General features: G+C 42.2%; 1 protein-coding gene across 1 annotated transcript; it reads left to right on the top strand.

Annotated features, from left to right (window-relative positions):
* Window positions 1–102: 102 nt before the first annotated feature.
* Window positions 103–21943, top strand: PPP1R17 (protein phosphatase 1 regulatory subunit 17). The gene is made up of 6 exons (XM_074986063.1): window positions 103–252; window positions 522–669; window positions 8871–8973; window positions 10858–11010; window positions 11464–11625; window positions 21822–21943. The coding sequence occupies exons 3-6, from the start codon at window positions 8892–8894 to the stop codon at window positions 21899–21901; spliced, it is 477 nt and encodes a 158-aa protein (XP_074842164.1). The 5' UTR covers window positions 103–252; window positions 522–669; window positions 8871–8891; the 3' UTR covers window positions 21902–21943.
* The last annotated feature ends 1920 nt before the right edge of the window (window positions 21944–23863 follow it).

Below are 23863 nucleotides of genomic sequence, written 5' to 3'. Positions count from 1 at the left end.
GAATACAGCAGCCACAGAAGACTCCCAGGCTGGCTCCATAAATGACATCAGTGTGCCAAGCTTGTGTAATGAGTCAAGGCCACATACACACACATACAAACACCGCAGTCCTCAGTTAAACCTTGCTGCTGGAGACTTGTAAAGTTTGTGGGCCTGCCTCCTTGCACTGTTTTTCATCTGCTGCCTCTTTCACCCCAAAACAACCTCGCGCTCTCGTGTCTGGTTCCTTATTGATGCTTGGCCATAGCAGCTGTATGTCTGATTTTTGTCTCCAGTTGGCTCACTTTAAGATTTACCATCCGCTGTTTAATTCCTTTCATTCCTCCATCAAAATGTTTGGATCATTGTCTTTGCTCTCCAGTATAAGAGGTTGTTTAACCCTTTTTTTCCTCACCAGAAAAAAAAAAATCTATAGAATTTATTTCCTTAATTCCAATAAAAACAGTAGGAATCAGCACTTCATCAAAAATCTATTAAGTATGCAGGCTAAAGGTTATTCTTTTTCTTTTTTTCCTCCCCAGAGTACTTTTGAAACAAAGCATTACCATAGTAACCGCTACAGCGGCTCCCTTGATAAGGAGTGCAGAAGGACACAGCAGCAGCAAAGAAAGTTCAGGCTTCAGTGAACGCTGACCCTATCACACCCTGCCAAGAACCTTTCAGCAGTCGGTAAGTACATCTGCACACATGCACTTTACCTTTGCTTAACATTTTTTTTTATTTTGTAGTCACCAGGACCAAGTTGTTTACAGTTATCTGATGATTTCTAGTTGCCTGTCTATTGACAGTATTATCTAGATCATGCTGAGCATGTAGTAAAGTTCGGGACTCAAAGTACTCCACAAGATGAAATTAGACATAGTAAATGTATGGTACCATATGGTGAAATTTGGAGGTGGACTGAGCTGTGAATGGGAAAGATGGGATGGAGGATGAAGTGGTATAGAGACAAATATGTCAATTTATTTTAATTGCAGCCTTATTTCATGAACAAATTGTGCAACTTGACAGAATATGAAAGATTATTAGGATTTTAGCCAACTAAAAGGAGAGACATGTGAATGTTTTTCTCAGAGGGGAATTAATTAGGCAAGGTTTTGCATATTTAGTCATCTCCAAGTACAGCAACTTTTTTTTGGTCAGAAACTCAGAAATTTTATTCTGCTTTTGACCCATTGATTCAAGTTGAGCTGCTGCTGCTATAGGGTCTGATTCAAATCCCACTGAAGTCAGTGGGAATTTCTCCATAGACTTGGAAGACTGTTCAAAATCAGTTTTGTGGGATAGATGCGAGACAGGGAGTTGGTACTGGTCAGAGGTTTGGGTGGACAAAGAAAGCAGTCAGGATTTTAAACACATGCACTATTATGTATCAGAGAGAGGATACAGTTTAAGTCAAACTATGTTGGTGGAAATTTCTGGAAACAAAAATTGAATGTTAAAATGAAACTTCAAATTCTGGAATATAAACTTTGTATAACGTTATCAGGGCTCAAGTATAGGTGAGTTCCTTTGATGAGGTGGTATAATATCGAAGTGGTAAAACTGCCCACAAAGAATTTCACTTTGAACCCTCTTGTAAAGAAAAGTCAGTTTCCTTGTGTATGGCACACATTTCCTAATCTAAATGTGTTTAATTCTAACAATTACCTGAGGATGTATTTGTGCAGGGGCAGAATATAATTAGGGTGCGGGAAATAAGAGCATATACTCTAGTAACAAAAATCAAACACTGATGTCTGATCACAAGTGAATGGGCCATTTTCCATGGGCTTTCTCCTGAAATAGTCCTTTCCGTTGCCCTGTGTGAGTGTGTAGTACCCATACAGCAGTGATACCATTTTAAACCCACTGTGCACAGAGGTAAATGGCCACATGTGGTGCAGGGCAGGGATGAACTGAGCTTCAGGCTTTCTTTTGGGATTCAATCATAAGGCCTCTTGCTTTCTCACAGAGAGAACTAAGGCAATTCCCCACTCTCCCTTGTGGGTTATCCATATTGCAAGAGCCTCCAAAGGACGGGGTGGCAGTGGGGAGAAGCTGCCAACAGGCAAGCAGGGCTTGGAAGTCTGCCTCCCCCTTCCCTTCATACAGATGCCAGCATCCCGGTGTTGAAAGAGAGAGGGAAGTGCTAGCAAAAAGGCTGGCATGGCTTATTTCCCTCTTGGTGTGAAGAAGTACCAGATTGTGATGCTCGAAGTCACAGGCCAGATCTACACTACTGACATATATCAGTATGTACTTCATTTGGGGTGTGAAAAAGTGTGAAAATCCCCCCAGCAACACAGTTATATGGCTCTATCCTCCACCCCACCCCATGCAGACTGCGGGAAGGGTTTTCCTGTTGGCATAGCCACTGCCTCTCTGGGAGATGGAGTAAGGGTTTGCATGCACCAACACTTCATACAGTACAACTTAAGATGCTTAGGGGTGTGAAAAAAGTGATGTAAATTACACCCCCCATGTGCCAGTATGGATTGTACTGCGTTCACAGGGATGTAGAATAAATTATACTGGCAGGCAAGCCTGCCGACAGGGCTTGGTGATTTAAAACGGCCTGGGCTCCCAGCTGCTGCCCCAGGAGCAAAAGTAGCATGTAGAGCCCCAGGGCCTTTAAATTGCTGCCAGAGCTGCAGGCGGTGCTGAAAGGCTAGCTGCAGGAGCCTAGGCCCACCGGTCTCCCTTATGCATAAGGACCGCCCTTTCCAGGCTCTGGGAAACAGCTCCCCCCCTCCCCAAACACACACACCTTGTGCAGGGCCTGGTGGAGTCTGTTGGCTGCCTACTGACAAGAGAACTTTCTCCCACAACCGTAGACTGTCTGCACTGGCAGTACTGCAGCAGCATAGCTACGTTGGTACAGCTGCGCCAGTGTAGACTTTCTAGCATAGACCAGCCCTCAGCTCACCAGAGGGAGAAGCTCTCCCATCAGCGTAAGAGCACCGTCACTGATGCGGTACAGTGCAGCTGCGCTGAGGCAGCGTTTTTAAGTGGAGACTTGCCCATGGTCTGATTCAGCCCTCCCACAGGGGCAGTGCAGCCCCTTCACTTGTGTGTCTACGGGGCCACAAACCATCAAATATTCATAGTCACCATTTGCAGCTCCATTGCACATCAGTGGCTGAGAAGCAAGCACTGCTCACTCACACGCATGTAAATACATTCTCGAGCACTTACAAGCCAACCTCTAAACATAAGGCCCTAGCTGGCAGCCCTCACTCACACATACAGTCTGGTCAAAATAAGGGGAGCTGATTCTGCTCTCAAGGAAGCCAGTGAAGATTTCCTCTTGCTTTAGTGGAAGCGGGATTAAATCCAAGGGAACAATTCCCCCAACAAGGGGTAAGGCCTTTCATCTCGCTTACTAGGCTTTTGTTTTCATCAAAATTTGATTGGCAGTAAGGGAAAAGAAACAAGAAAATCATACACACACAGTTTTCTCAAGAAGCAGCCCCCGTCTTCGCCTCAGATAAAACCAGAAGAAAAATATTTTGGTTTATTATCAACAGCATTTTCTTTCTAAAACACTATTCAAAAGTTTACAGCAATTATTGCCAAGTCTATATTTTTAATTAAGTGCATGCGATCCAGGGGAAATGTAAGCACCTTGCATTGTAGCTGTTTCTATGGTAACTTTTTTATTAACTAGCAGAATAAATATTCATATTAAACCTGAATAACTTATCACCATATAACAAAAGCGTCTTCTCGACAGCTGTTATTTATGCACCGTGCATGATAATGCTTCCAAGGTCATCTTAGGCTATGTCTAGACTAGAGGGATTTGTCGACTAAATGGGTGTTTTGTGGACAAAACCTGCAGAGCGTCCAGATTCCCAAGGGTGTTCTGTCAACAGTAAGTCGACAGACCACAACGCTTTTGTCAACAGCTGTATCCAGCTCGCCAAGAGCAAGAATGCCCGCCGTCGACAGAGATCTGTTGACAAAACACCAGTCTGGATGTTCCAGGGGCCTTCTATCAACAGAAAAGTATTCCGGGGCACCACACAACCCTGTCTGCGGTGCTTCCGGTTGGCCATTTTACCAATAGAGTGGGCAAGCAGTCCAGCCACTCTCTGTTGACAGAGCAGATCACTCTTTCAATCTGCTTTTGCCTTCTGGCTGCAATTCGTCGAGAGATGTTTTTTCGCAAGATATCTTCCAACGCAAACTTCTGCCAACAAATCCCTGCAATCTAAACATAACCTTAATGATTATTCATGTAATGCATGCTGTAGTGTTGCTCTTATTTTTCTTGGCGACCACATTGCTTTATGGGATCAGGTAATCCCCTGGATGAACAGAACACCCAGGTGCTTTTGTGTGGAGAAGTGCATTACACCAAACCGTGAGACGGAACACCTTTGAAGAATCCTTCAACTGTGCAATATATATTTTATAAAACTGTACTATTCAGGGAAAACTTGCAATAAAAATTATAATAACTCATCTCCTCAGTGCAAAACACTAATGCCTATTCTCAACTACAATTTCAGCAGGAGTTACAAAATTAGCCTCTGTTAATATTAATAGGCATTGCAACTGCAATCTGATAGCTAAGAATACATCTCTTGGTGTATCATCTGGCACATAATCATTTATTTATTATCTATGCAACTTCTTAATCTTCATGCAGTCAAAGTAAAAGAAAGTTTCAACCATTTTCAGGCATATAGAATTTAGATAGAACTTAAGGGCACGATTTTCAAAGATGAGTCTGTGCAATTAAGCGTAAAAATAGGAGAATTCAGCATGCAAAATGGCCACTTTAGATGGGCAACTTGGTGCACAAACATTTTATATGTACAGCCCGGGAGATGGGTAAAGCCACTGGGCACAAGCAGTCATACATGACACATGTTAAAACTAGGTGCCACATGACCTAGTTACACTTGTTTTGCAAGACAAAAAAAGCCATCTTGTCGCACTTTAAAGACAAGACCGCTTTTTTTGATTTGTGAACATACAGACTAACATGCCTTTCGCTCTGTGATTATTCTGCAATGTTACTGCTGTTACCGTGCCTTGGTCTCAGTTACTGATGAAGTCATGCGGGTGTGCTTTTTGCTTTCTTTATGTGGTGGCACTAATAACGTTCGTAAAAGCAGCAATAGGCTAGTCATAACATCTCGACTCCCCAAACCTTCCCATTTCATTTGACAAGCCATTCATTTTTCTCGCTGTGTCTCACACACTCACTCTCTCTCTCTCTCTCTTCATGACTCCAAAGCTAAAGTTTTAGTCTGACTTCAGAATCAAAACATGACCAAGGCCTATTTTTTTCAATTTTGTTTCAAATATCACAAAAAGAGCTCTTTCTCATAAGATTTAGCCCAGGATCATTAAACTTTCACAGTATCAGTTGATTTCACAATATTTGCATCATTTTGGACAGACGTCGTCAACCTAACCCTAAACCATAGCCTTTGAATGATCACAAATTAACACCTAAGCTAAACCAATTCAGTTTTATAAACTGCTTTCTCTTTGCCCATGTACAATAGGGTCCAGTTTAACCGAAGAGTGGATTAAACTGCCTTCCATGGAAGGTGATTTTCAATATAGCATTAAAATCTGTCAACCTTAGCAATTAAGGTAATCATTTACTGCCAGGAGAGTGAAGGGGTTTATGTATACTGTGTAGATGTTTGCTTTGTGGTAAAAAGATGCATCTGGAACATCTGTGCATATACTTGAAGGAGTTTTAATGAAGTAGTCCAGTGAGCTCTCCATATGCTTCTCCTGCTCTTGTTCATATGAAGGCGCAAAGCGCTCTTAACTGTCACATGACCATGACTGAGCACGTAAGCTGATCCTAAGAGGAAACAGATGACTTTTACTGAGCTTCTCAAAGTCATTGATTTTTTTTCCATCCATCCTTGCATTACCCATTCTTCCCTATCCACAAGGACAGCCATTAAAATGCTATGCCATGATCTTTCCCATTTGGCAACAACCAGCCAACCTGCTCTTTACCAGCTAAAAAAGAGCATTTGTAAACCTTCTGCTCAACCCCAGCCAGTCTCAGTACATCTACGTTAGCCAGGAGACTGACCCAGTCAGGGTTGAGCTTCTGGGGTTTGATTTCACACTTCCAGTGGGGACGTGTGAAAAATCTAACTATCAGGGGTCAACGGTTATCCCCATACTCCTTATTCTCACAAGAAACAAGGGAAGTCAGTGGTTGAATTTCTCTCATTGACCTCCCTCAGTGAGGGGCAGCTAGACAAGTTTACTGTAGATACATTGATTCCAGCTACACAATTGCCATGGCTGGAAATGTATCTACAATCAATTTTGATACCTAGTGTGGATCTGGTCTCAGCTTTTGCCGGTCCAAGAAGTGTGAAGCTAGACAATCCTTCCAGCCCAAAAGAGGCAATCTAAACTCTGGTACAATCCTAATTCTGATGCAAACATTTGCATTCATTAAGAAAATGTCTCACACTGGTCTAAATTAATCTCACCTACAACCCTGCTGTAATCACTGGAATTGCACATAGGATGAAAATGATCCATTATCTCTACATGCTTATCTATCACAAGCCTTCATGGACAACAATTTCCTTAAAAGGTGATAGATTTTGACCAGAGACTCTAGAACGTCTCAGCACATAGTCCAGCTGAAAAGTAGTTCCATTTAAGGTACTACAATATGGGCTCAAGAAAGTATATGCTTCTATTTCAAAGAGGAAACTAATGATTCATATTAATCATCTTCATAGTTTTGTCTTCTAGAATGTTTGAAGATTTCCTTGGGTAATTCACTTCCTGGATATCAGGATTTTATTTCATTGCTTTATGAAAGCATGCTTAGTATGGAAAGTCATGCACAGTTTATCTGCGTGCATCTGAAGAATTCCGAATCTCTTTGCACAAAGATGCTTTAAAATATAACTATACTGTTAGACGAACCTATTCATCTGGGATGCCACAAAATAACCCACAAAGGTATCGCAGCTTCCTAAATTTGAGACTGTCAGTGAGCAAGCTTCAAAGGCTACAGGGTCAACGTAAGAACATAAGAATGGCAATACTGGGCAAGACCAAAGCCCATCTAGCCCAGTATCCTGTTTTCTGACAGTGGCCAAAGTCAGATGTCCCGAAGGAATGAACAGAACAGATAATCTGCAAGTGATCCCCTCCCAGTCACCCTTGTCCGGCTTTTGACAGAGGCTGGGGACACCATTCTTACCCATCCTAGCTAATAGCCATTGATGCACCTAACCTCCATGAATTTATCTAGGTTTTTTTAAAACCCTATTAAAGTCCTGGTCCTTCAGAACATCCTCTGGCAAAAAGCTCCACACATTGACTGTGAGTTGCATGAAGAAATATTCGTTTTGTTTTAAATCTGCTACCTATTAATTTAATTTGGTGACTCTCAGTTCTTATGTTACGTGAACAAGTAGATAACTTTTCTTTATTTACCTTCTCAACATCAGTCATGATTTTCGAGATCTCTATCATTCTCCCACCAACCCCTGTTTCCTCTTTTGTAAACTGAAAAATCCCAGTGCCATTTTTTTGAACTTTTTCCAATGCCAAAGATATCTCTTTTGAGATGAGGCCACCACATCTGTATTCAAGAATTGGGCATATCATGGATTTAAGCAGAGGCAGTCAGATATTCTCTGTCTTATTCTCTATCCATTTTTTAATGATCCCTAACATTGCTGGGTTTTTTGACTGCCACTGCACGTTGAGAATAGCAGAACCTCATCACTAGCAGCCACGCAACCCTTATCAAGATATCATCAAAAGTATCACAGGGACTTTCCAGGAAGCGTGAAGTTTGCCTAGCTCATACTTGGCATTTTTGGTTTCCAATTTTTTAATGATGTCTTAGAAAAAGTTAATGGCTCACCATTGATTTGATAAAGTTACACTTATTTCTCCATTTTATTGCTGTTACAAGCAACACCTTAGATGATTATAGCAGAAAGGGAACAGAGAAGAAAAAAATATTCTTTATTTTTCCAGTGTGCTTTATGGTGCATTTGATCACAGAGACTAGCTTTTATTGTCCCGGGGGGTGTCCCCTTCCTGCTCTGTCCCAAAGGCCTGCCCCCACTCTACTCCTCCCTCAAGGTCTCTGCCCAACCCCTAAACATTCATCTCTGTCCTCCCCCAAACATCTCCTCCAGCTACAAAACAGCTGATCAGAGATACTGCTGAACAACTGTGGTAGGTAGATGCTCAGCACCCACTATTTTTTCCCATGAATGCCTGAGCCACAAATCACCTATACTGTCTGCCTATGTATTTGCAAGTGCTTCCTGTACGGTCACTTTCACTGGTTCCCCTGTGCAGGCCATTTGTTAGTTTTCCCTGTCAGTGTGGACCTGTTGCAACAAAGTGAATGAAACCAATGTCTTGTAAAAATGGGAAAATGTTATTGTAAAACCACCAAAACCCCTTCCCTTAAAAACAATGTGTATTTACTGTGCCCAGCAAAGTGGGGCTTGGATCCTTAAGCGAGAGCGCTAAATGAATCGCACTAACAGCATAACACATGGCACAAGGCCTCAGAGCCTGGAACTACTTTTAGTGTACTTTAGATTTTCAGTGTAGTGTGTCCCTTTAAATAGGTTCCTTCTGTACTAATGGTTACAACCCCTTCCATCTGGCCTGCTGTTCTCTAGGTGGGCAGATTTTTCTTAGAATCTGCAGTTTTGCATTCTTCAGTGGAAGGGGCGGGTCAGAGGGCAATAAGCCCATACAGTTCACAAGCACTCAAGATCAGCCAGACTATCAGTGGTTGTATGGCAAAAAATCATTCTGAAAACAGGAATGGCCCAGGGCTGGCTGGGTGAAGACCATTGGTACAGACTATCTGTTTCATGGGACGCTTCTTTTTGCTATTACAGCTTCAAGAGCAAACCTTTCCAATGATGTCAACAGACTGCGTGCAGCCACTTGATATCCCAGAAGACAGATTGGACAAGCGAGACTCACACTGCAGCCGCTTAGGTTAGTGTTGTTATGGTGATGTCAGTGGCTGGTAATTAGAGAGATGTCTTCGTTACATCAAGTACTGTCCATTGGTAGTTCGTTCATAAGAAGTACAACTGAGCCCTCATGAAACCCGATAGACTATGCCTTCTGCTAACACATCTGATGCCAGATGGACAGGAAAAGGGTGTTTTTCTTGCACAAACATGCTGGCTGAAGCTTTTTAAAGAAAGGAAAGGGGAAAGAATCATTGTTCTTTTCCCTGATAAAGAGAAGCTCTTTCATTGATTATACGCTAATAGAATAAATCTATTATATAGAAACTAAAATATATCTGAGACTTCCTTACATCCACTTTCTATGTACTATTTCAGTAAATGATTTCAAATATTCCTTGTGCTTATATTTCCTCTTTATTGTCAATCCATGCCCTTCTTAGAGCTGACTTTTTACATAACTTTTCTGCTTGGCATACTAGAGGTACGGCTCTGCTCAGACACACTTCTAAATATGAGGCTTTCAAGACTTTGATAGGGTGCCTTTTGCATAGTCACATTCCTTGCCTCTGGTTCACATTATTACTTCACTCCAACCTTCTAAATTTGTCAGGAAGATTTGCTAACCCAGGCACGCAAATCTACTTGCCTACCCTTACACTGGTGATCACAATGAAATACAAATATTTTATTTGGCCCAAGCAAGGAGAATTTTGCAAACCTGCTTTGCTCACACACAGTCAAGATATCTGTGTCCCAAGTGTGAATTCACACTGGCATTATCTGAGTTCCCAGACAACGTCAAGGTTCTTTTATGCTGGGACTGTATAAACACAAAATAAAAAATGTCGCTCTTCTGACAAATTTACATTCCAGGTAGACAAGACCAACAAAAGATGGGAGAAAGGAAGCGCCATTATCCCCATTTACAGGTGTGGAACTGAGGCATACAGGAATAAATTATTTTACCCAAGCCAAGGCTATGTCTACGTTAGGGAAAGTAAGCCAATTACAGACATGCAATTCTATCTATGGCAATTGCGTAGCTAGAATTGAAGTATCTGCAATCAGTTTACCTAGTCGTCCTCACTGAAGAGTGTCAATGGGAGAAATTCTCCCATCAACCTCCCTTACTTTTTGCATATAACAAGGAGTACAGGGGTCAATGCTGACCCAATAGGTTGATTTTGTATGTCTCTACCAGACGCACGAAATCAAGCCGCAAAGATCAATCCTTCACAGGTCAATCTTCCAGGCTAGTGTAGCCTCAGACTGTAAGCCTGTGGCACAGTTGTGCCATGGAAGTATGATGGTATGAAATCTAGGAACAGAAAAGAAAAGTTAACAAATTTAAAAACCATAACTCTGCATTATATATGACTTGTAATGGGTCAGTCTCAAAAGACTCAACTTGCTCAGGTTGGCCAAGCATCCAGAAATTTGGATAATTGCCTAACATATATGCAGGCTATCTGAGGTGTCAAGCCAGAATAACCCCACCAAAATAAATGGGAGATGGGGGTACTGACGGACTCTTAAAATTAATCTTATTAATTTAGGTATCTAAATATGGCATGTGAGGTTGAAATTATTAGCTTTAGCATCTGTGTCACTGTAGCTGTAAAATGGGCACATTTTCTTCTTCTTCACAGAAACTGTGAGGTTTAATTTTCTGAGGCCAGCACAAGCCATTTAAGTCTCGCTTATCTCCTATTTCAGTGGTATTAAGGCCCTTGTGATGAGCTCCTGTCCAGAGGTCAATTTGCATAATCTTTTGAGCAACTAGGGTGGAAATGCAATTATTAAAGTGAGCCCTTTTCTGAGTTCTGTAATTCATTATTTTCCCTCAGCATTAACTTTTTTCTTTATTGTTTTCATTTTTTTATTCTCTATTTTTTCCATGCAGATGATCTTTCAGAACAGCTGATTAAGAATTGTGATCTCAAAAAGAAATCAAGAATGGGCAAAAATATCCAGGCTTCCCAGAACGATGAACTGGAGCAGAAAAAACCAAGGAGAAAAGATACTCCTGCCTTACACACCCCACCGCCTATACCAGGTAATGGAACATAATAGTAGAGAAATCTGCCAAACTTCTGATGATTCATGGTTTACTTGTATTCCCTGGGAATTAAATAAAAGTATTTCTCTTCTAAATTCTTCTAAATCTCTGTTTGCCTTATGGCAAGGTGGGAGAACATGATTCTCAGAAGCACTCAGTGTTCAAAGGTTAAAAAAAAATCACATCCCTGACACACGTAGTTAAGTCTCCTAAGGCCCCATGTAGACACTGCTAGGTTGACAGAAGAATTTGTCCATCAACGTAACGATCGCATCTTCAGGAGGTGCATTAACGACATTGATGGAAAACTCTCTCCCTCACTGTGCCACTACCAGCTCCAAGACTCTAGTTGTGCCACTACAGTGTAAGCATACCTTGAGTATATTAAATTCAAAGGGTGCAATTTTTATCAGTGTAGATGAGGTTTTCATTGTGTGTTGTTCCCTGCAGGCCTCCTCTCGGACTTTTCAGAACATTTCGTCAAAAGCCATGACATTGCAGAAAAAACACAGAAGAGTAAAGTAACGTCAGTCTCTCAGATCACTGGGCAGGAACAGAAAAAACCCAGGAGAAAGGATACACCTGCAATACACATCCCACCCCTTATCCCAGGTAAGAGCATTAACACAGCTTTGAAAGGACGAAAAATAAAGTCAAGTAAGGTAGAAGTGTAAGGGATGCCCACGCCATTTAACTCATCCTTTCCTACCTACTTTGAGCTACGGATTTTTCTTATTCCCAATTGGCATTTTTATTTGTACTGGAGGAGTGACCAAAACGTGTTAGGTTCTATACAAATATAGGGTTCAGTCCCTGTTCTGAAGAACTTACAGCCTGAAAGAAATGGGGTAAAGAAGCTTTCTTTTGGCCTTATCCCTACTGTGAACTTGGCATGAGTTCAGCGGTCCCAAATCTTTGCCCAAAATTTGACTTGAATTTGTTTAAAATTTCAGATTTGGGCCATGACCCTGCAGGTCAGTCAACACCTGATTTTAATGGGGTTGTACAGACGCTATGGTCTGGTTGTGCAGAGCAATTTGAAGGACATTGGTGGATATTCTCCCTACACCACAAAGGTGTTGTTAGCTTCATAGCGCTCATGGTTGCACAGTGTTCTGAAGAAGAAACGTGCCATATCTGAGTCAAATATTACTACTGTGTAGGGAGGAATGAGCTACTGCCGCTTAGAAGACTCAGTGCAGCAGCTGTTTCCAAACCACTGGGGAGGGAAGGACAGCTCCAAATCTAGTGTTAAATGGTTCATAAAGTAAGATACCACTGGAGAGGAACACTTGTTAGATTGGCTGCTTCTGTTCTGTTGCTCCTTACTAAGAACCTGATTCAGCAAAGCATTTAAGCACACGCTTACATTTAGGAATAATTAGCAGGGAGAGAGGGAGGGAGACAGAAAAAAGCCAATGGAAGAAAATTAGAGAGGGGAAGAATGATAAGAATTACGCTCAGCAGACTGAGTGGGGATCCCACCCCCACCCCCCTGCCACCACCAAGTCTTTGGGGCAGATTTTCAATGGTATCCAAAGTTGCAGTTAGGCACTTACTGGAATTTACAGGATTGCCCAAACAGGTTAGGCACCTAAACCTGTGGTGCTTGCCAGGAGCACCCAAGTTTGTAAGACACCTGGCCACTCACAAGGTCTTTGGGTGAGGAAAGACACAGTCTTGTCTGAGCCTGTGTGAGTCAGCTCCCTGAGACTACCAGGCTTGGGCAGCACAGATGCTGCTTTCCAGGCCTCTGCAGAAGTCACTTTCTCTATAGGCAGTGGCGCTGAGGGGCACTGCCGGCCCAGGGGCAAGGTGGGAGGGGGTCCCAGCTCTTTGCCCTGGGAGAAGCCGGACCAAGGGGGAAGAGGCAAGGCTTGGGGCACTCAGCCTGGTCCTCTCATGCTCCCTCTGAGCTGCCTGCGGAGCAGCACACAGCTCCGCGTGGCATTTCAAAGGGCCCAGAGTTTTGACCACAGTAGCGGCCATAGCTCTGGGACCCTTTGAAATGCCAGGCCTGTGGGCAATTGCCCCTTTTGCCCCCCAGCCCATCGGCAGGTCTTTCCACAGGCAGGGAAAGGAACACACCAATCCCTGAGATTTCCAAGCATCCCTCTAGGGCTCTGAGCCCCCATTCCTTTGGACACGCACAGAACTAGATCTGCTGTTCCCAAAGGGAGAGCACACCTCATCTTGTAGCATCATCCCCAAGTCCCTGCTTTGCCTAACACACAGAATTTAGACAGACTAACAGGAACAACAATAATTTTATTATCAAAGACCAGAGATTCAAGAGATAGAGGATGGGAAACAAATGGCTTAACAAATTCTTTCTCTGTCTCCTAAAGACAGTTTACTCCAGGTTCTTTCCCCAGCTTTTTCTTCACTTTCGCCAAGACTTCTTCTCATCCATTGAACCCCCTGGCATGCTGTGATTACAGACTGGAGGTGTATAGCTCAGCATCCTTTTGTTATATCCCCAACATTTAGTTGACCATACTTGGAAACAGGGCTCTCCCCTGCTAGTTCCCTTCTTGGTGTAAATTTCCTCTTTCTGAAAATTTTTCAATCTTTCATAGCATTCAGCTCAGACTATAAATGGGGACCCATTGTGTACCATACAATACATTATTTACATTTACACAGATAAACATTTCTTTCCTGAAAGAAAACATGGTTGTCTCCCTTTCTGGTAACCAGTCCTTAGTCACATACCTTAATAAAGTAATTTTGAGTATAATACACGTAACTGTTTACTCGTTATCCAAATGTATGTATGATTAAGATGACCATTGTGATAAAAGCTTTCATAGAAACCTTGAATGACATTTTTTTGGTAAACCCAGGGAATCCCTGTGCCCCTATATGCCCCAGTATGCTCTTCTAGTTCCCATCTAGATCAGTGTTTCTCAACCTTTTTCTAAGAAGTACTCCATCAAAAAATTATAAGTACTCCTAGATTTCTTTTGCCTACCCATAAGGCAGTGGTTCCCAACCTTTTCAGTAACATGGCACACTTCAGTGAGACAAGCAATTCCATGGCACACCCACTTTTTTCAGCTGAATCCATTGCTCATAAATGTCACATTTACTTATATTTACTATGGTTACATTTCATAAGAGAGGTTTGCAACATAGTAGTGTGTACAACCAGCTAAACAAGGATCAGATGCATTAACGTTTCAAATCCACCACAGAATACACTGTCTTAGACAGCGAGTACAGACCCATTTTCAAAATCTGCTCAGTGCCGGGCTTGGGATGTTGAGTAAACGTGTAACCACTGACATCAGGCTCCTCTCCCTGCCAGCTCTTTGAAGCCAAGATATGGCATTTAAATCATGCCCCAGCTCCAACAGGCTCTGCCCCCCACTCCATGGGGGGCAGGCTCCCTTCAGCTTATTCAGGCCTGGAAGGAGCATATCAGCGGCCTCCCAATGCAAACATGGTCCTGCAGGGTGGTCATTTCCCTTCACAGTGGCTCTGCGAAGTTGACAAAATTTCATGGCATACGTGGACAGTTCTCATGGTACACTAGTTGAAACCCACTGCCTTAAGGGTACGAGTACCAACAGTTGAGAAACATGGTCCTCAGGTAATCTGAGGTCTTGAAACAAGTGCCATTCAACCTTTCCAGATAACTGTACCCTTTTCAGGAGTCGGATTTGTTTTGCATACCAACAAGTTGCACCTCACTTAAAAAATACTTATTTGCAAAAACACCACAGAAGACTGCTCCTGAAAACTTGCTGACTTTCTACCATCTTATTTTCAAATAAATGAATTGGAATAGAAATACTGTATTTACATTTTAGCATAAGGCATATGAAGCAGTAGAAACAAGTCATTGTCTGAATGACCTTTTAGATCATACTGAGTTCACTAACATTTTTTTTTATGTAGCCTGTTGTAAAACTAGGCAAATACCTAGATGCGCTGATGTACCCCCTGGAAGACCTCAGTATACCCACACCTCTGGTTGAAAAACACACTGTTCTAGATGTTCTTGGGTCACAAATGAATGGGGCTTATGTTACTTTTGAACATCCATCTAGGCAAATGCCTGCCTCTTTAAGTACCTAAGTAAATCTTTGTAAATCTGTCTCTCTTGGAGGCCCAGATCTTACAAACATTTACGTACGCAGATGGCTTGACTCCTGTAAGCGTCCCTGGTAAATGAATGCATCTGGTCCTGTGGGTAGGGTTGAGTATGGGTATGTTTGGAGGCTCAGGTCAGAGTTGGGCAATTATTGGAAAAAACTAACCGATCAATATCCTACAAATTACTCTGGACATTCAAACTCAGGCCCACCAGTGTAGGGAGTGCAAAAGGGAGAGTTGTCCCAGGACCCCTCTAAATCGCTAGAGAAGTGCAGCTCTGGCTGTTCGTGGCTGGAAGGGACCGGGGAGAGGGAGTAGTGCCATGGTCCCGGTGGTACCCTTCCGTCATTGGCCCTGCCTCTTCCAAGGTGCAGAATTGGGCCCCCATCGCACCTTGTCCCACGTCCCACTGAAGCTCTCAACAAAGGTGATCAGACTTTAGCACCTGCGCAACCCTATGAAAATCACACATTAACCAACTTGCAGGCTCAAGACCTAAACTTGAATTTTTAAACCATTCTGCTTATACTGGGTCTGCAAGCACTGCTGTGTTCCTTTCATTCAAATATTTTAGTAAACATCCCCGGCAGGGGGAAATGAAACCAAGCTTAAGAAATCATTAGAAGACAGGCACCTAAATATCTTGGAGAATCTGGGCCCAGGTAATATATCTCTAATTGCAGCTGCTTTGTTTGCAAATGTTGACTATCAAACACTTGTAATGAGCTATTCATAGGCAACAGGTACAGACCAAGAATTACTGGGACAAATTATTTAGCCAAAAATGTCATACAAATAATAAGCTGGAGAAAAGCTATCTATTTGCAGTTAATTAGGGAGCAGAAAGAGAGGCACAGTTTGTCAAATCATTTGTAATAAATTACTAACGTGTCACTATCCTAGTTTGAAAATACAGCATCTCACACTGTTCCGTGCTTTCAGCTCTACCCTCTCTGCCATGCCTTGGAAGAGGGTTGTACGTGTAAAGCCAACACACCCAGGTCAGTGGTAGGAGGAAAGGAACCTGTGACATTAGTGGCTAAAGCCCTCAGGCTTTATCATATGAGCTAAGCACCTCTCAGCCAAGGCTGTAGAACAGAGACTTCACTCTCTTCTGTCAGCAGTCTCAGTGCCTCTTGGGTTACGTATGGAACCAATTTTGCCAGCTCCATACTGTTCCAATGCCAGGGAATTCTCCCCTGACCACTTGCCGAAACTTTGAAAATCCTTTATGTTTCTGGGACCGCATAGGGAGACCATGCTGTGTGGGGCAGCAAAAATCAACCCCATACGTTGTTATTTAAGTAGCAGGTATTTGGTGGTGTCATAATATCCACAGAGCCTGGCACAATGAAGGTGTTAAAGTGAAACTGAATATATTTTGTTTTTGTTTCTAGTAAACAAGAATGTATTTCTTTGTAGGAGCATTATATTCAATATAATCTCTGGTATGTCGCAGGGGTGCAGCTAGGCCTGATTTATGGTTTGTCATCCAAATTCATTCTGGATCAGTTTTGTTTGTTTAACCTTTACCTCTTTAGTGAGCATTTAAGTCAGAAATAGAGCCCCTAGTGCAGGTTTAAAGATCTTTACCCATCTCTACCTCTAGAAGACTACCTTTTCCTTCTGCTAAAATGCACAAATGATAGCACAGGCTAATGAAGGTTACATAGTAGTAGAGACATTTCATTATAATGTCCAGAGGATTTGCCTGACAAGAAATATAAACAGGGATGAAGGGAAAAGAAAAATGCAGTGATTTTCACATGCATAAGCAGAAGCAGCATATGCATTCAACTTCTGCAGCATGTGGCAGTTGATAGAAAATTAAACCCGCCCTAGGCTCCATTTATCACTGCAGTCACTAAAGTGTTATGCTAGCATGACTCATCTGATTTTCATTTCATTACATTGGACTAACCAAGTGGTGAATGAGGAAGTCACTTTGTCCCCCTCTGAATTCACTCTCACAGCCTGCCCCTTACTGCCTTCTCTTCGCTTACAGCAACAGTGCCAGCTGCCTTTCCATGGGCTTAGTTCTCCTGGCCGTGTCTACACGTGCCCCAAACTTCGAAATGGCCACGCAAATGGCCATTTCGAAGTTTACTAATGAAGCGCTGAAATGCATATTCAGCGCTTCCTTAGCATGCGGGCGGCAGCGGCGCTTCGAAATTGACGCGGCTTGCCGCCGCGCATCTCGTCCAGACGGGGCTCCCAGCTCATGGGAATAAGGGGACTTCGAAGTAGGCGGGGTCCTTTCGAAAAGGAGCCCCGTCTGGACGAGATGCGCGGCGGCAAGCCGCGTCAATTTCGAAGCGCCGCTGCTGCCCGCATGCTAATGAAGCGCTGAATATGCATTTCAGCACTTCATTAGTAAACTTCGAAATGGCCATTTGCATGGCCATTTCGAAGTTTGGGGCATGTGTAGACATAGCCCTGCAGAGCACATCTCCCATCTAATGATCCCCAGGGCATATTCTGTGCTTGTGACACAGGTAGTGTGCCTTGTGTTCCCAGGTTTGAATCCCTCGTGTTTTGAAGCAGCCTATCTTCTTTTCAGGTTGGATATGAGAGTACAGAAAGCAGATAGTTAGACACAAAGTGCCACGCTGCATGCCTCGCAGTGAAAGGGTAACTCACAGCAGCTGTGGATAAGTCTAGTACGTAAAACTTATTTACTTGTAGGGTTAGCCAGTAAGGCAGCAAGGAGAGACGATATAAAATGAGGTTTTGTGGACCAGCTGTGCAAAACAAAATCTCAATTATAGACTCAAACCCCAGATGCCCTAGCAGGGTTACTCGCAAAACAAACAAACATGAAAGGGCCTTTCTGTCCCTAGTCCTCTATTATTACTGTTGTTGGATGTGCGGCTTCCATAGCGCACACAGTGCCCAGTGCTCTCTCAATAACTTGCACTGTTGAGCGTTCCAGGTTGAGTTTTTATTTTTCTCCCCACTTGCTGCTAAAGGCCAAACACTCCAAGCATTACCAAAAGTACAAACTAAAACTACCTATTTTAACAGCTGCCGTCACAAACATTTCTCCCGTACACAGAACTAAAAATCATGCTGCTTCCCTGTCCCTTCCATTTTTGATTAATGTCCTTGATTACTTGATATTAGTCCTTTCCACTTTTGGATGGACGGAGACTCTCTGGGGACTGGCTCTGTCCCACACTGTCTGAAATCAGTAGGGCTGCTTATGGAATAAAGGGCACAGAATCAAGCCCATGCTACTTTACATCTTCCAAACACTGAACACACATGTACTGTGTGTTTTTAGAACACCCCATAAGACACATAAGTATTTAAAGATAGAAACTGAGGCACACAGAGGTTAAGTGTCTTACCTGAGGTTACAGCGAGTCCCCGAAAGAGAACAGGACTCCTGGCTGGCTCTCTAATGCTCAGTCTAGAGAAAAACTATCAGTGCCAGCAAGCTATGTAAAAACATAATAATGTCCAGAATTGTAATTTCTAATTCACCTAAACATCCCAGTGAAGATCAGGGTCCCATCCTCCTAGGTTCCATGCTTACACATAAGAGAGAGTCCCTGCCTCAAAGAGTTTTCAAGTAACATGAACAAAACAAGTAAATGTGAAGGGAAGGGTGTTGGGGGGGGGGAAGGAAATATTATTACCTCCGCATTACAGATGAGTAATTTGAATCAGACAAAGAGATTAAATGACTCACCCAAGGTCACATATGAAATAAGTGGCAGAGCGGAGAATTCAACTCAGGTCTCTATCTCATGCTTGAAGAATAAGCCCATCCTTCCTCTCCTGAGCAGGAGATACATTAAAATGAATTCTGAGTTCTGATAAATTTGCTCTTCCTTCTCATTTTACCTTAGTCTTGTAGCTAGAGATATACCTACAACCAATCTCTTCACAAATAGGGGGGCTGTATGTGTTGCAGTAAGCAGCCCAAAGTATTTGATAAATTACTGTGGCATTCAAGTTGCAAATCTTGCTGGAGCAATGCATTCATTTAACATCACTATTTTCCCTAGTGTACTAGGGATACATGTAAGTTCATCATTAGTAAGTGACATTAAAATAACTAACAGGTTAAAAACAGGCCACATTAGGGTTGTTTTTTTTTTAATGAGAGCATGTGACAGATATAAAAATGAATCACTCTGGAAAAATGAAAGCTATTTGAATGCCAAGTAAATTAAATCAGCCCACATCTTGGGCTTCTGATGGAGGGTAAATGGCCTTGATCTCTGTCAACGAGCGTTTGGCACGTCAATACTTTTAAGGATTCGGGCCAATGTCACCACAAATCTAATGAGGCTTCCCCACCCACACCCTCCCACATGGCCATAAATGATTTGCATCAGATCTGAAACACTTTTTATTGCTATCTTCACTTAGCAGCATAGTCAATTCAAGCAAGTATTTCTGAAGAATCTCTGCAAAGGTAGTTTTTGACAAGAATGTAAATATTCATGTGAACATGGCAAAGCTATGCCTGACTAATAGATAGTTGAGATCATTATAAAAGCCGCACTCTTCCCCTTTGCTGCACTGCTTTGTAAAGCCAATTTTACTGACTCCCTCAGGATTGCCCTGACAAGGAGCCGGTCCCTGCATGCTGTACTACCACTAGAGCAGCTGTATGACATCTCCTCACTGGCCACAGTTTAGGGGACATGGCTGAAGCTCCTGAATGCTCTAGCAGTGTCCAGTCGACAGGAATTGTTCCATGACTGATAGACAGTCAGATATAAATGAGAATCAACCAGAGGAAGCTCTACAAGGCACCAGGGACCAGACAAGTACCTGATGCTCTACCTCCACTCGCTAACTCTATTACCACAGCTCTCGCATGAACCTTAGAGCCTCAAGCCAGATAGTCTGATGTTGGGCCACAGATTTCTCATCAGTACCCGGTTCCACTGTAAACTACTACTTCATATTTATTTATACGCTGCTTTATAATTCAAAGCGGCTGGCAGACATCAATGTTGTTTAATGTATTAATCCTTAAAATATCTCTATGAAATGATATGGAATGTTATTATGCCAATTTTGCAGATGGGAAAGCTGAGGCCGAGAGGCTCAGTGACCACCCAGGCACTAAATCAGTAAACAGAGTCAGGACTGGTACATAGGTATTGACAAATCCCACCACGCTATCCTTAAACTCCTCGCCTCTTGAAGAGGATCCAGACTTGAAGATAGCCTTCCTGTGTGGCAAAGCTTCCTTCGTTCTATTTTCAGACTTCATGATGAGAGGGCTTACAACACAGAAAGCAAGAAAGGGGGTTGGTTTGACAGAATAAGTTGGCAGGTTGGCATGCACTGACAGTAAACAGTAGGAAACTGGCTCAAAGCATTTTGGTTGGCTTCATGTCCTGGTTTCCCTCACCCTGTTTATACAATATTTTAGCCACCATACCAAAGCAACAGAAATAAAAGATACTGTGGAGGCTATTCATTGGGTTGAGTGTTTTTTTTTTTTTAAATAGGAATAGGCAAAACAAACCAGTTCAGCTAAAATAAGGATGCAGTAGAACCTTTGCCTGCTGGATCCCATGGGATGTGGTGACCATACCGTTTTAGGGACACCATTTTTAATGCTCTGTATCACTGTAGTGCATAGAGGCCCCCGTCAGTAGCAGGGCCTCATTGTTCTAGGCGTTAGGTACTTACATTCTATATACAGCAGACAAATAAAAGATAAGGGCTCACAAGCAGAGACAAAGATATATTAAATGATAGGTGACATAGGACCTCACTCAGCCGCCAAACTTCTATCTCTTGAATTAGTCCTATGCTTTAATCACAAGACCATTGTTCTTTATATTATGCTGTACAATTTTCCAATGCCGTAGTGACAGGCATGTGGTTTTCAGTAATTATCCTTATTATTCATTTACAGGTAGGTCTTCTTTGATGCTTGTTGAATTCACTGCGCTCAGTGTTGCCCGTAGTGGTACAATGTCTCTAATAATGCATGTGAGCCTGTTCAGCATTGCTCTGAGTTCATATTTTGTTTACCACTGCAACACATTGCCATTAGATGAGTTCCAGTGGGGTGATACTGGATATGGGGGATATGAAGTCTTACCATGTTTGCCTATTTTCAGGAATAAGCATTTGCAAAATCTAAGCAAAAGAGAGAGAGAGAGAGAGAGAGCACTTGCGCACATGCATGCTTATAACATTAATTTGCTAGTACTGTAGAGTACTGTATGGACTGTTAGTAAACTGAAGAGTTGACACTGTTTTACCAATTAAATCTTTTACAAACAGTCCAGTAGACTTCGGAGAGTAAACCACAACGTGCTAGTTATTTAGTTATCACGAGTGTGTGAGAATGCCCAATAGTTGAATTACAAAGGGCACAGTTACACATGAGTTTCAGGTTTACTACTGGTCCTACTAATAACAGGTAACGTCCTTTTTTTCTTTTTCTTTTTTGTTTTGGCTGCTATATATACCCTGGTCTCTGTAGTTTTCACTCTAACCCATTTAAAGAAGAGGATTTTTGCCCATGAGAGCTCATGACCTAAAAATCTGTTAGTCTCTAAGGTGCTACAGGACTCCTTATTACTAGGGACATAATTAGACACATCTCATCAGAATCAGCAGCGCTATAGCAGTAGTATCAAACGACTGGAAGGGATAGGAAAATTGGACCCCCTTAAAGCAAAAGTGTTAACCCAAGTGTTTTTTTTTTTCCTTTGAATTTTAAGGTACTCACCTGCTGAAAGAAGAAAAGCAGACAGTGATTGTGGAAGATGATGAAAAGGATGGCGAAAAAGCTCTTATTTAAGATTGTGATATCTCCAAATTACTGTAAATAATTCCAGAGCTTTCAAAATCATAGCCTATAACAAAGCCCTTCTCTTTTTATAAATATTTTTTGTAAGCATGGGCTACATTTAAACTAGTATCAAATGCTTATATGTAACTCATGGGCTGTATCTACACTGGCACAAATCTTCAAATATTCGGCACCTCATTAGCATTAGGACACTTCTGGCCGTGCCGCTTTGAAAGCACCGCTTTCGAACGCCCATGGCTCGGCATAGCTACACGGGAGTCCTTTTCGAAAGGACCCCGCACATTTTGAAATCCCCTTATTCCCCTCAGCTGAATGCCTCATTAGTAATCTTTGAAATGGTAATTCACATGGCTATTTCAAAGGTTTATGCCAGTGTAGACACAGCAAGTTCATGGCTAGCATAGGAAAAAGAGGAAAGTAAATAGAGTCGTGGTTAGGGTTGAAAGAAATATCTTGTATTATCTAGACCTATCACGCAGAATTTGCTACAGTGATTCCTTCTGAAGTCAAACTTTTTTTTTTGCACATATCTAATAGCAGGAGCCACAAGAGGTGCCAGCTACTCATTACAGTTAGCAAACCAGTGCTGACTTCAGATGGCTCAGCGTGGGATTCCCACTAAGCGTACATCTACACTTACCTGGAGATTGACTTGCTTGGGGTTGATCCAGGGTTCGATTTTGCGTGCCTAGTGGGAACCTGTGAAATCACACAGCTAATCCCAGTACTCCTTATTATCAGGAGTAGTAAGGGAGGTCAATGGGAGAGTTTCTCCTGTCAACCTCCCTCAGTCAGCATGATCAGATAAGTCAGTCCTAGATAACTTGATTCCAGCTACACAGTTGTTGTCACTGGAATTGCATATCTGTGATCAACTAGAAGGTCTAGTGTAGACCTGCTCTTAGTAGTAGGCTTCTTTATTGAAGAGAGCTATTAAAAGTCTATCCCACAAAAGGACACACTGGGCAGAAGCAGGCCAGCTCCTGCTCCAGCCCCATTTACAGTGACAGTGAAATTTTGGCTAAAGATTTAGTATGTATTTGCATTCTGATTCTGTGCTTCACCACACCAGCTTTAATCTGATGGAATACCATTGATTGAGATGAAGTTACATTAGCCTAAGAGTGAACAATCAAATCCACAGGTCCTAACATTGAGCCCAGATGTATCTTGGATGTGCAGCTTAAGTTCAGTGTTCATAGTTGTAATTTTCTCCTGTGTTATAACCTGTGCGTTTGCTGTAATACCAAAAATTAGAACCTCGCAGGAGCCATCAACTCTGAGATCTTAAACATTAAAAAGCACAGGGCTGTCAGAAGAGAAGCTTCCTAGAAGTGCAACATTTGTAATTTACACTAGTACATATTACTGAATTGTTAATGTCAAAGTTCTTTTGCCAAAATTTATGAAATATGAACTAGTTGGGTAGCTGATCTTCTTTTAAGCTATACATTTTCTTTGGCAAGTGCTTTTAATTCAACCCTTGCCTGTTAGGAGATTTGTATAAAATTAAAAATCCTTGGAGAATTCAGAGCTGAATTAACCACAATACATTAAATAATGTTTTCACTATATTTGTGGCAACATAGTGATTTACAACTTGTTTGTGCAGCTTAATTCATGCAAAATGTCTCAGTGAGTCACAAGCAATTATGATCGATATAGTTCAAACAAATACCCAAAACAGATGGCCTGTATATAAAAACCTGGGTGTTCTCATGGCTGTTCAGACTTCTCAGGTATCCACCCCTGTGTACAAAGTCCAGTGCTATTAACATCAATCTGTTCTTTATTCAATCCTTGGCAGCAGAGAGGCCAAAGACTGTCTAGTCTGGAAGATTGAATTCAATTATCCTTTTAATGCCCAGCATGCTCACCTCTTTAAGACATCTGAAAAATAAATACTGGTTGTAAGGAATGTTTCCAGAGCTATTAGTCCAGAATCATTCA

The sequence above is a fragment of the Carettochelys insculpta genome, chromosome 2, assembly GCF_033958435.1.
Source record: "Carettochelys insculpta isolate YL-2023 chromosome 2, ASM3395843v1, whole genome shotgun sequence".
In the NCBI taxonomy this organism is placed as follows: Eukaryota; Metazoa; Chordata; order Testudines; family Carettochelyidae; genus Carettochelys; species Carettochelys insculpta.
The sequence above is the reverse complement of the archived record's forward strand: the minus strand, read 5'-3'. Positions and strand labels throughout refer to the sequence as shown.

Coding starts and splice junctions, on each gene's coding strand:
- PPP1R17 (XM_074986063.1), top strand. CDS start 8,892: ATGATGTCAACAGACTGCGTGCAGCCACTTGATATCCCAGAAGACAGA. Junction 8,974..10,857: donor CTCACACTGCAGCCGCTTAG/GTTAGTGTTGTT, acceptor TTTTCCATGCAG/ATGATCTTTCAGAACAGCTG. Junction 11,011..11,463: donor CACCCCACCGCCTATACCAG/GTAATGGAACAT, acceptor TGTTCCCTGCAG/GCCTCCTCTCGGACTTTTCA.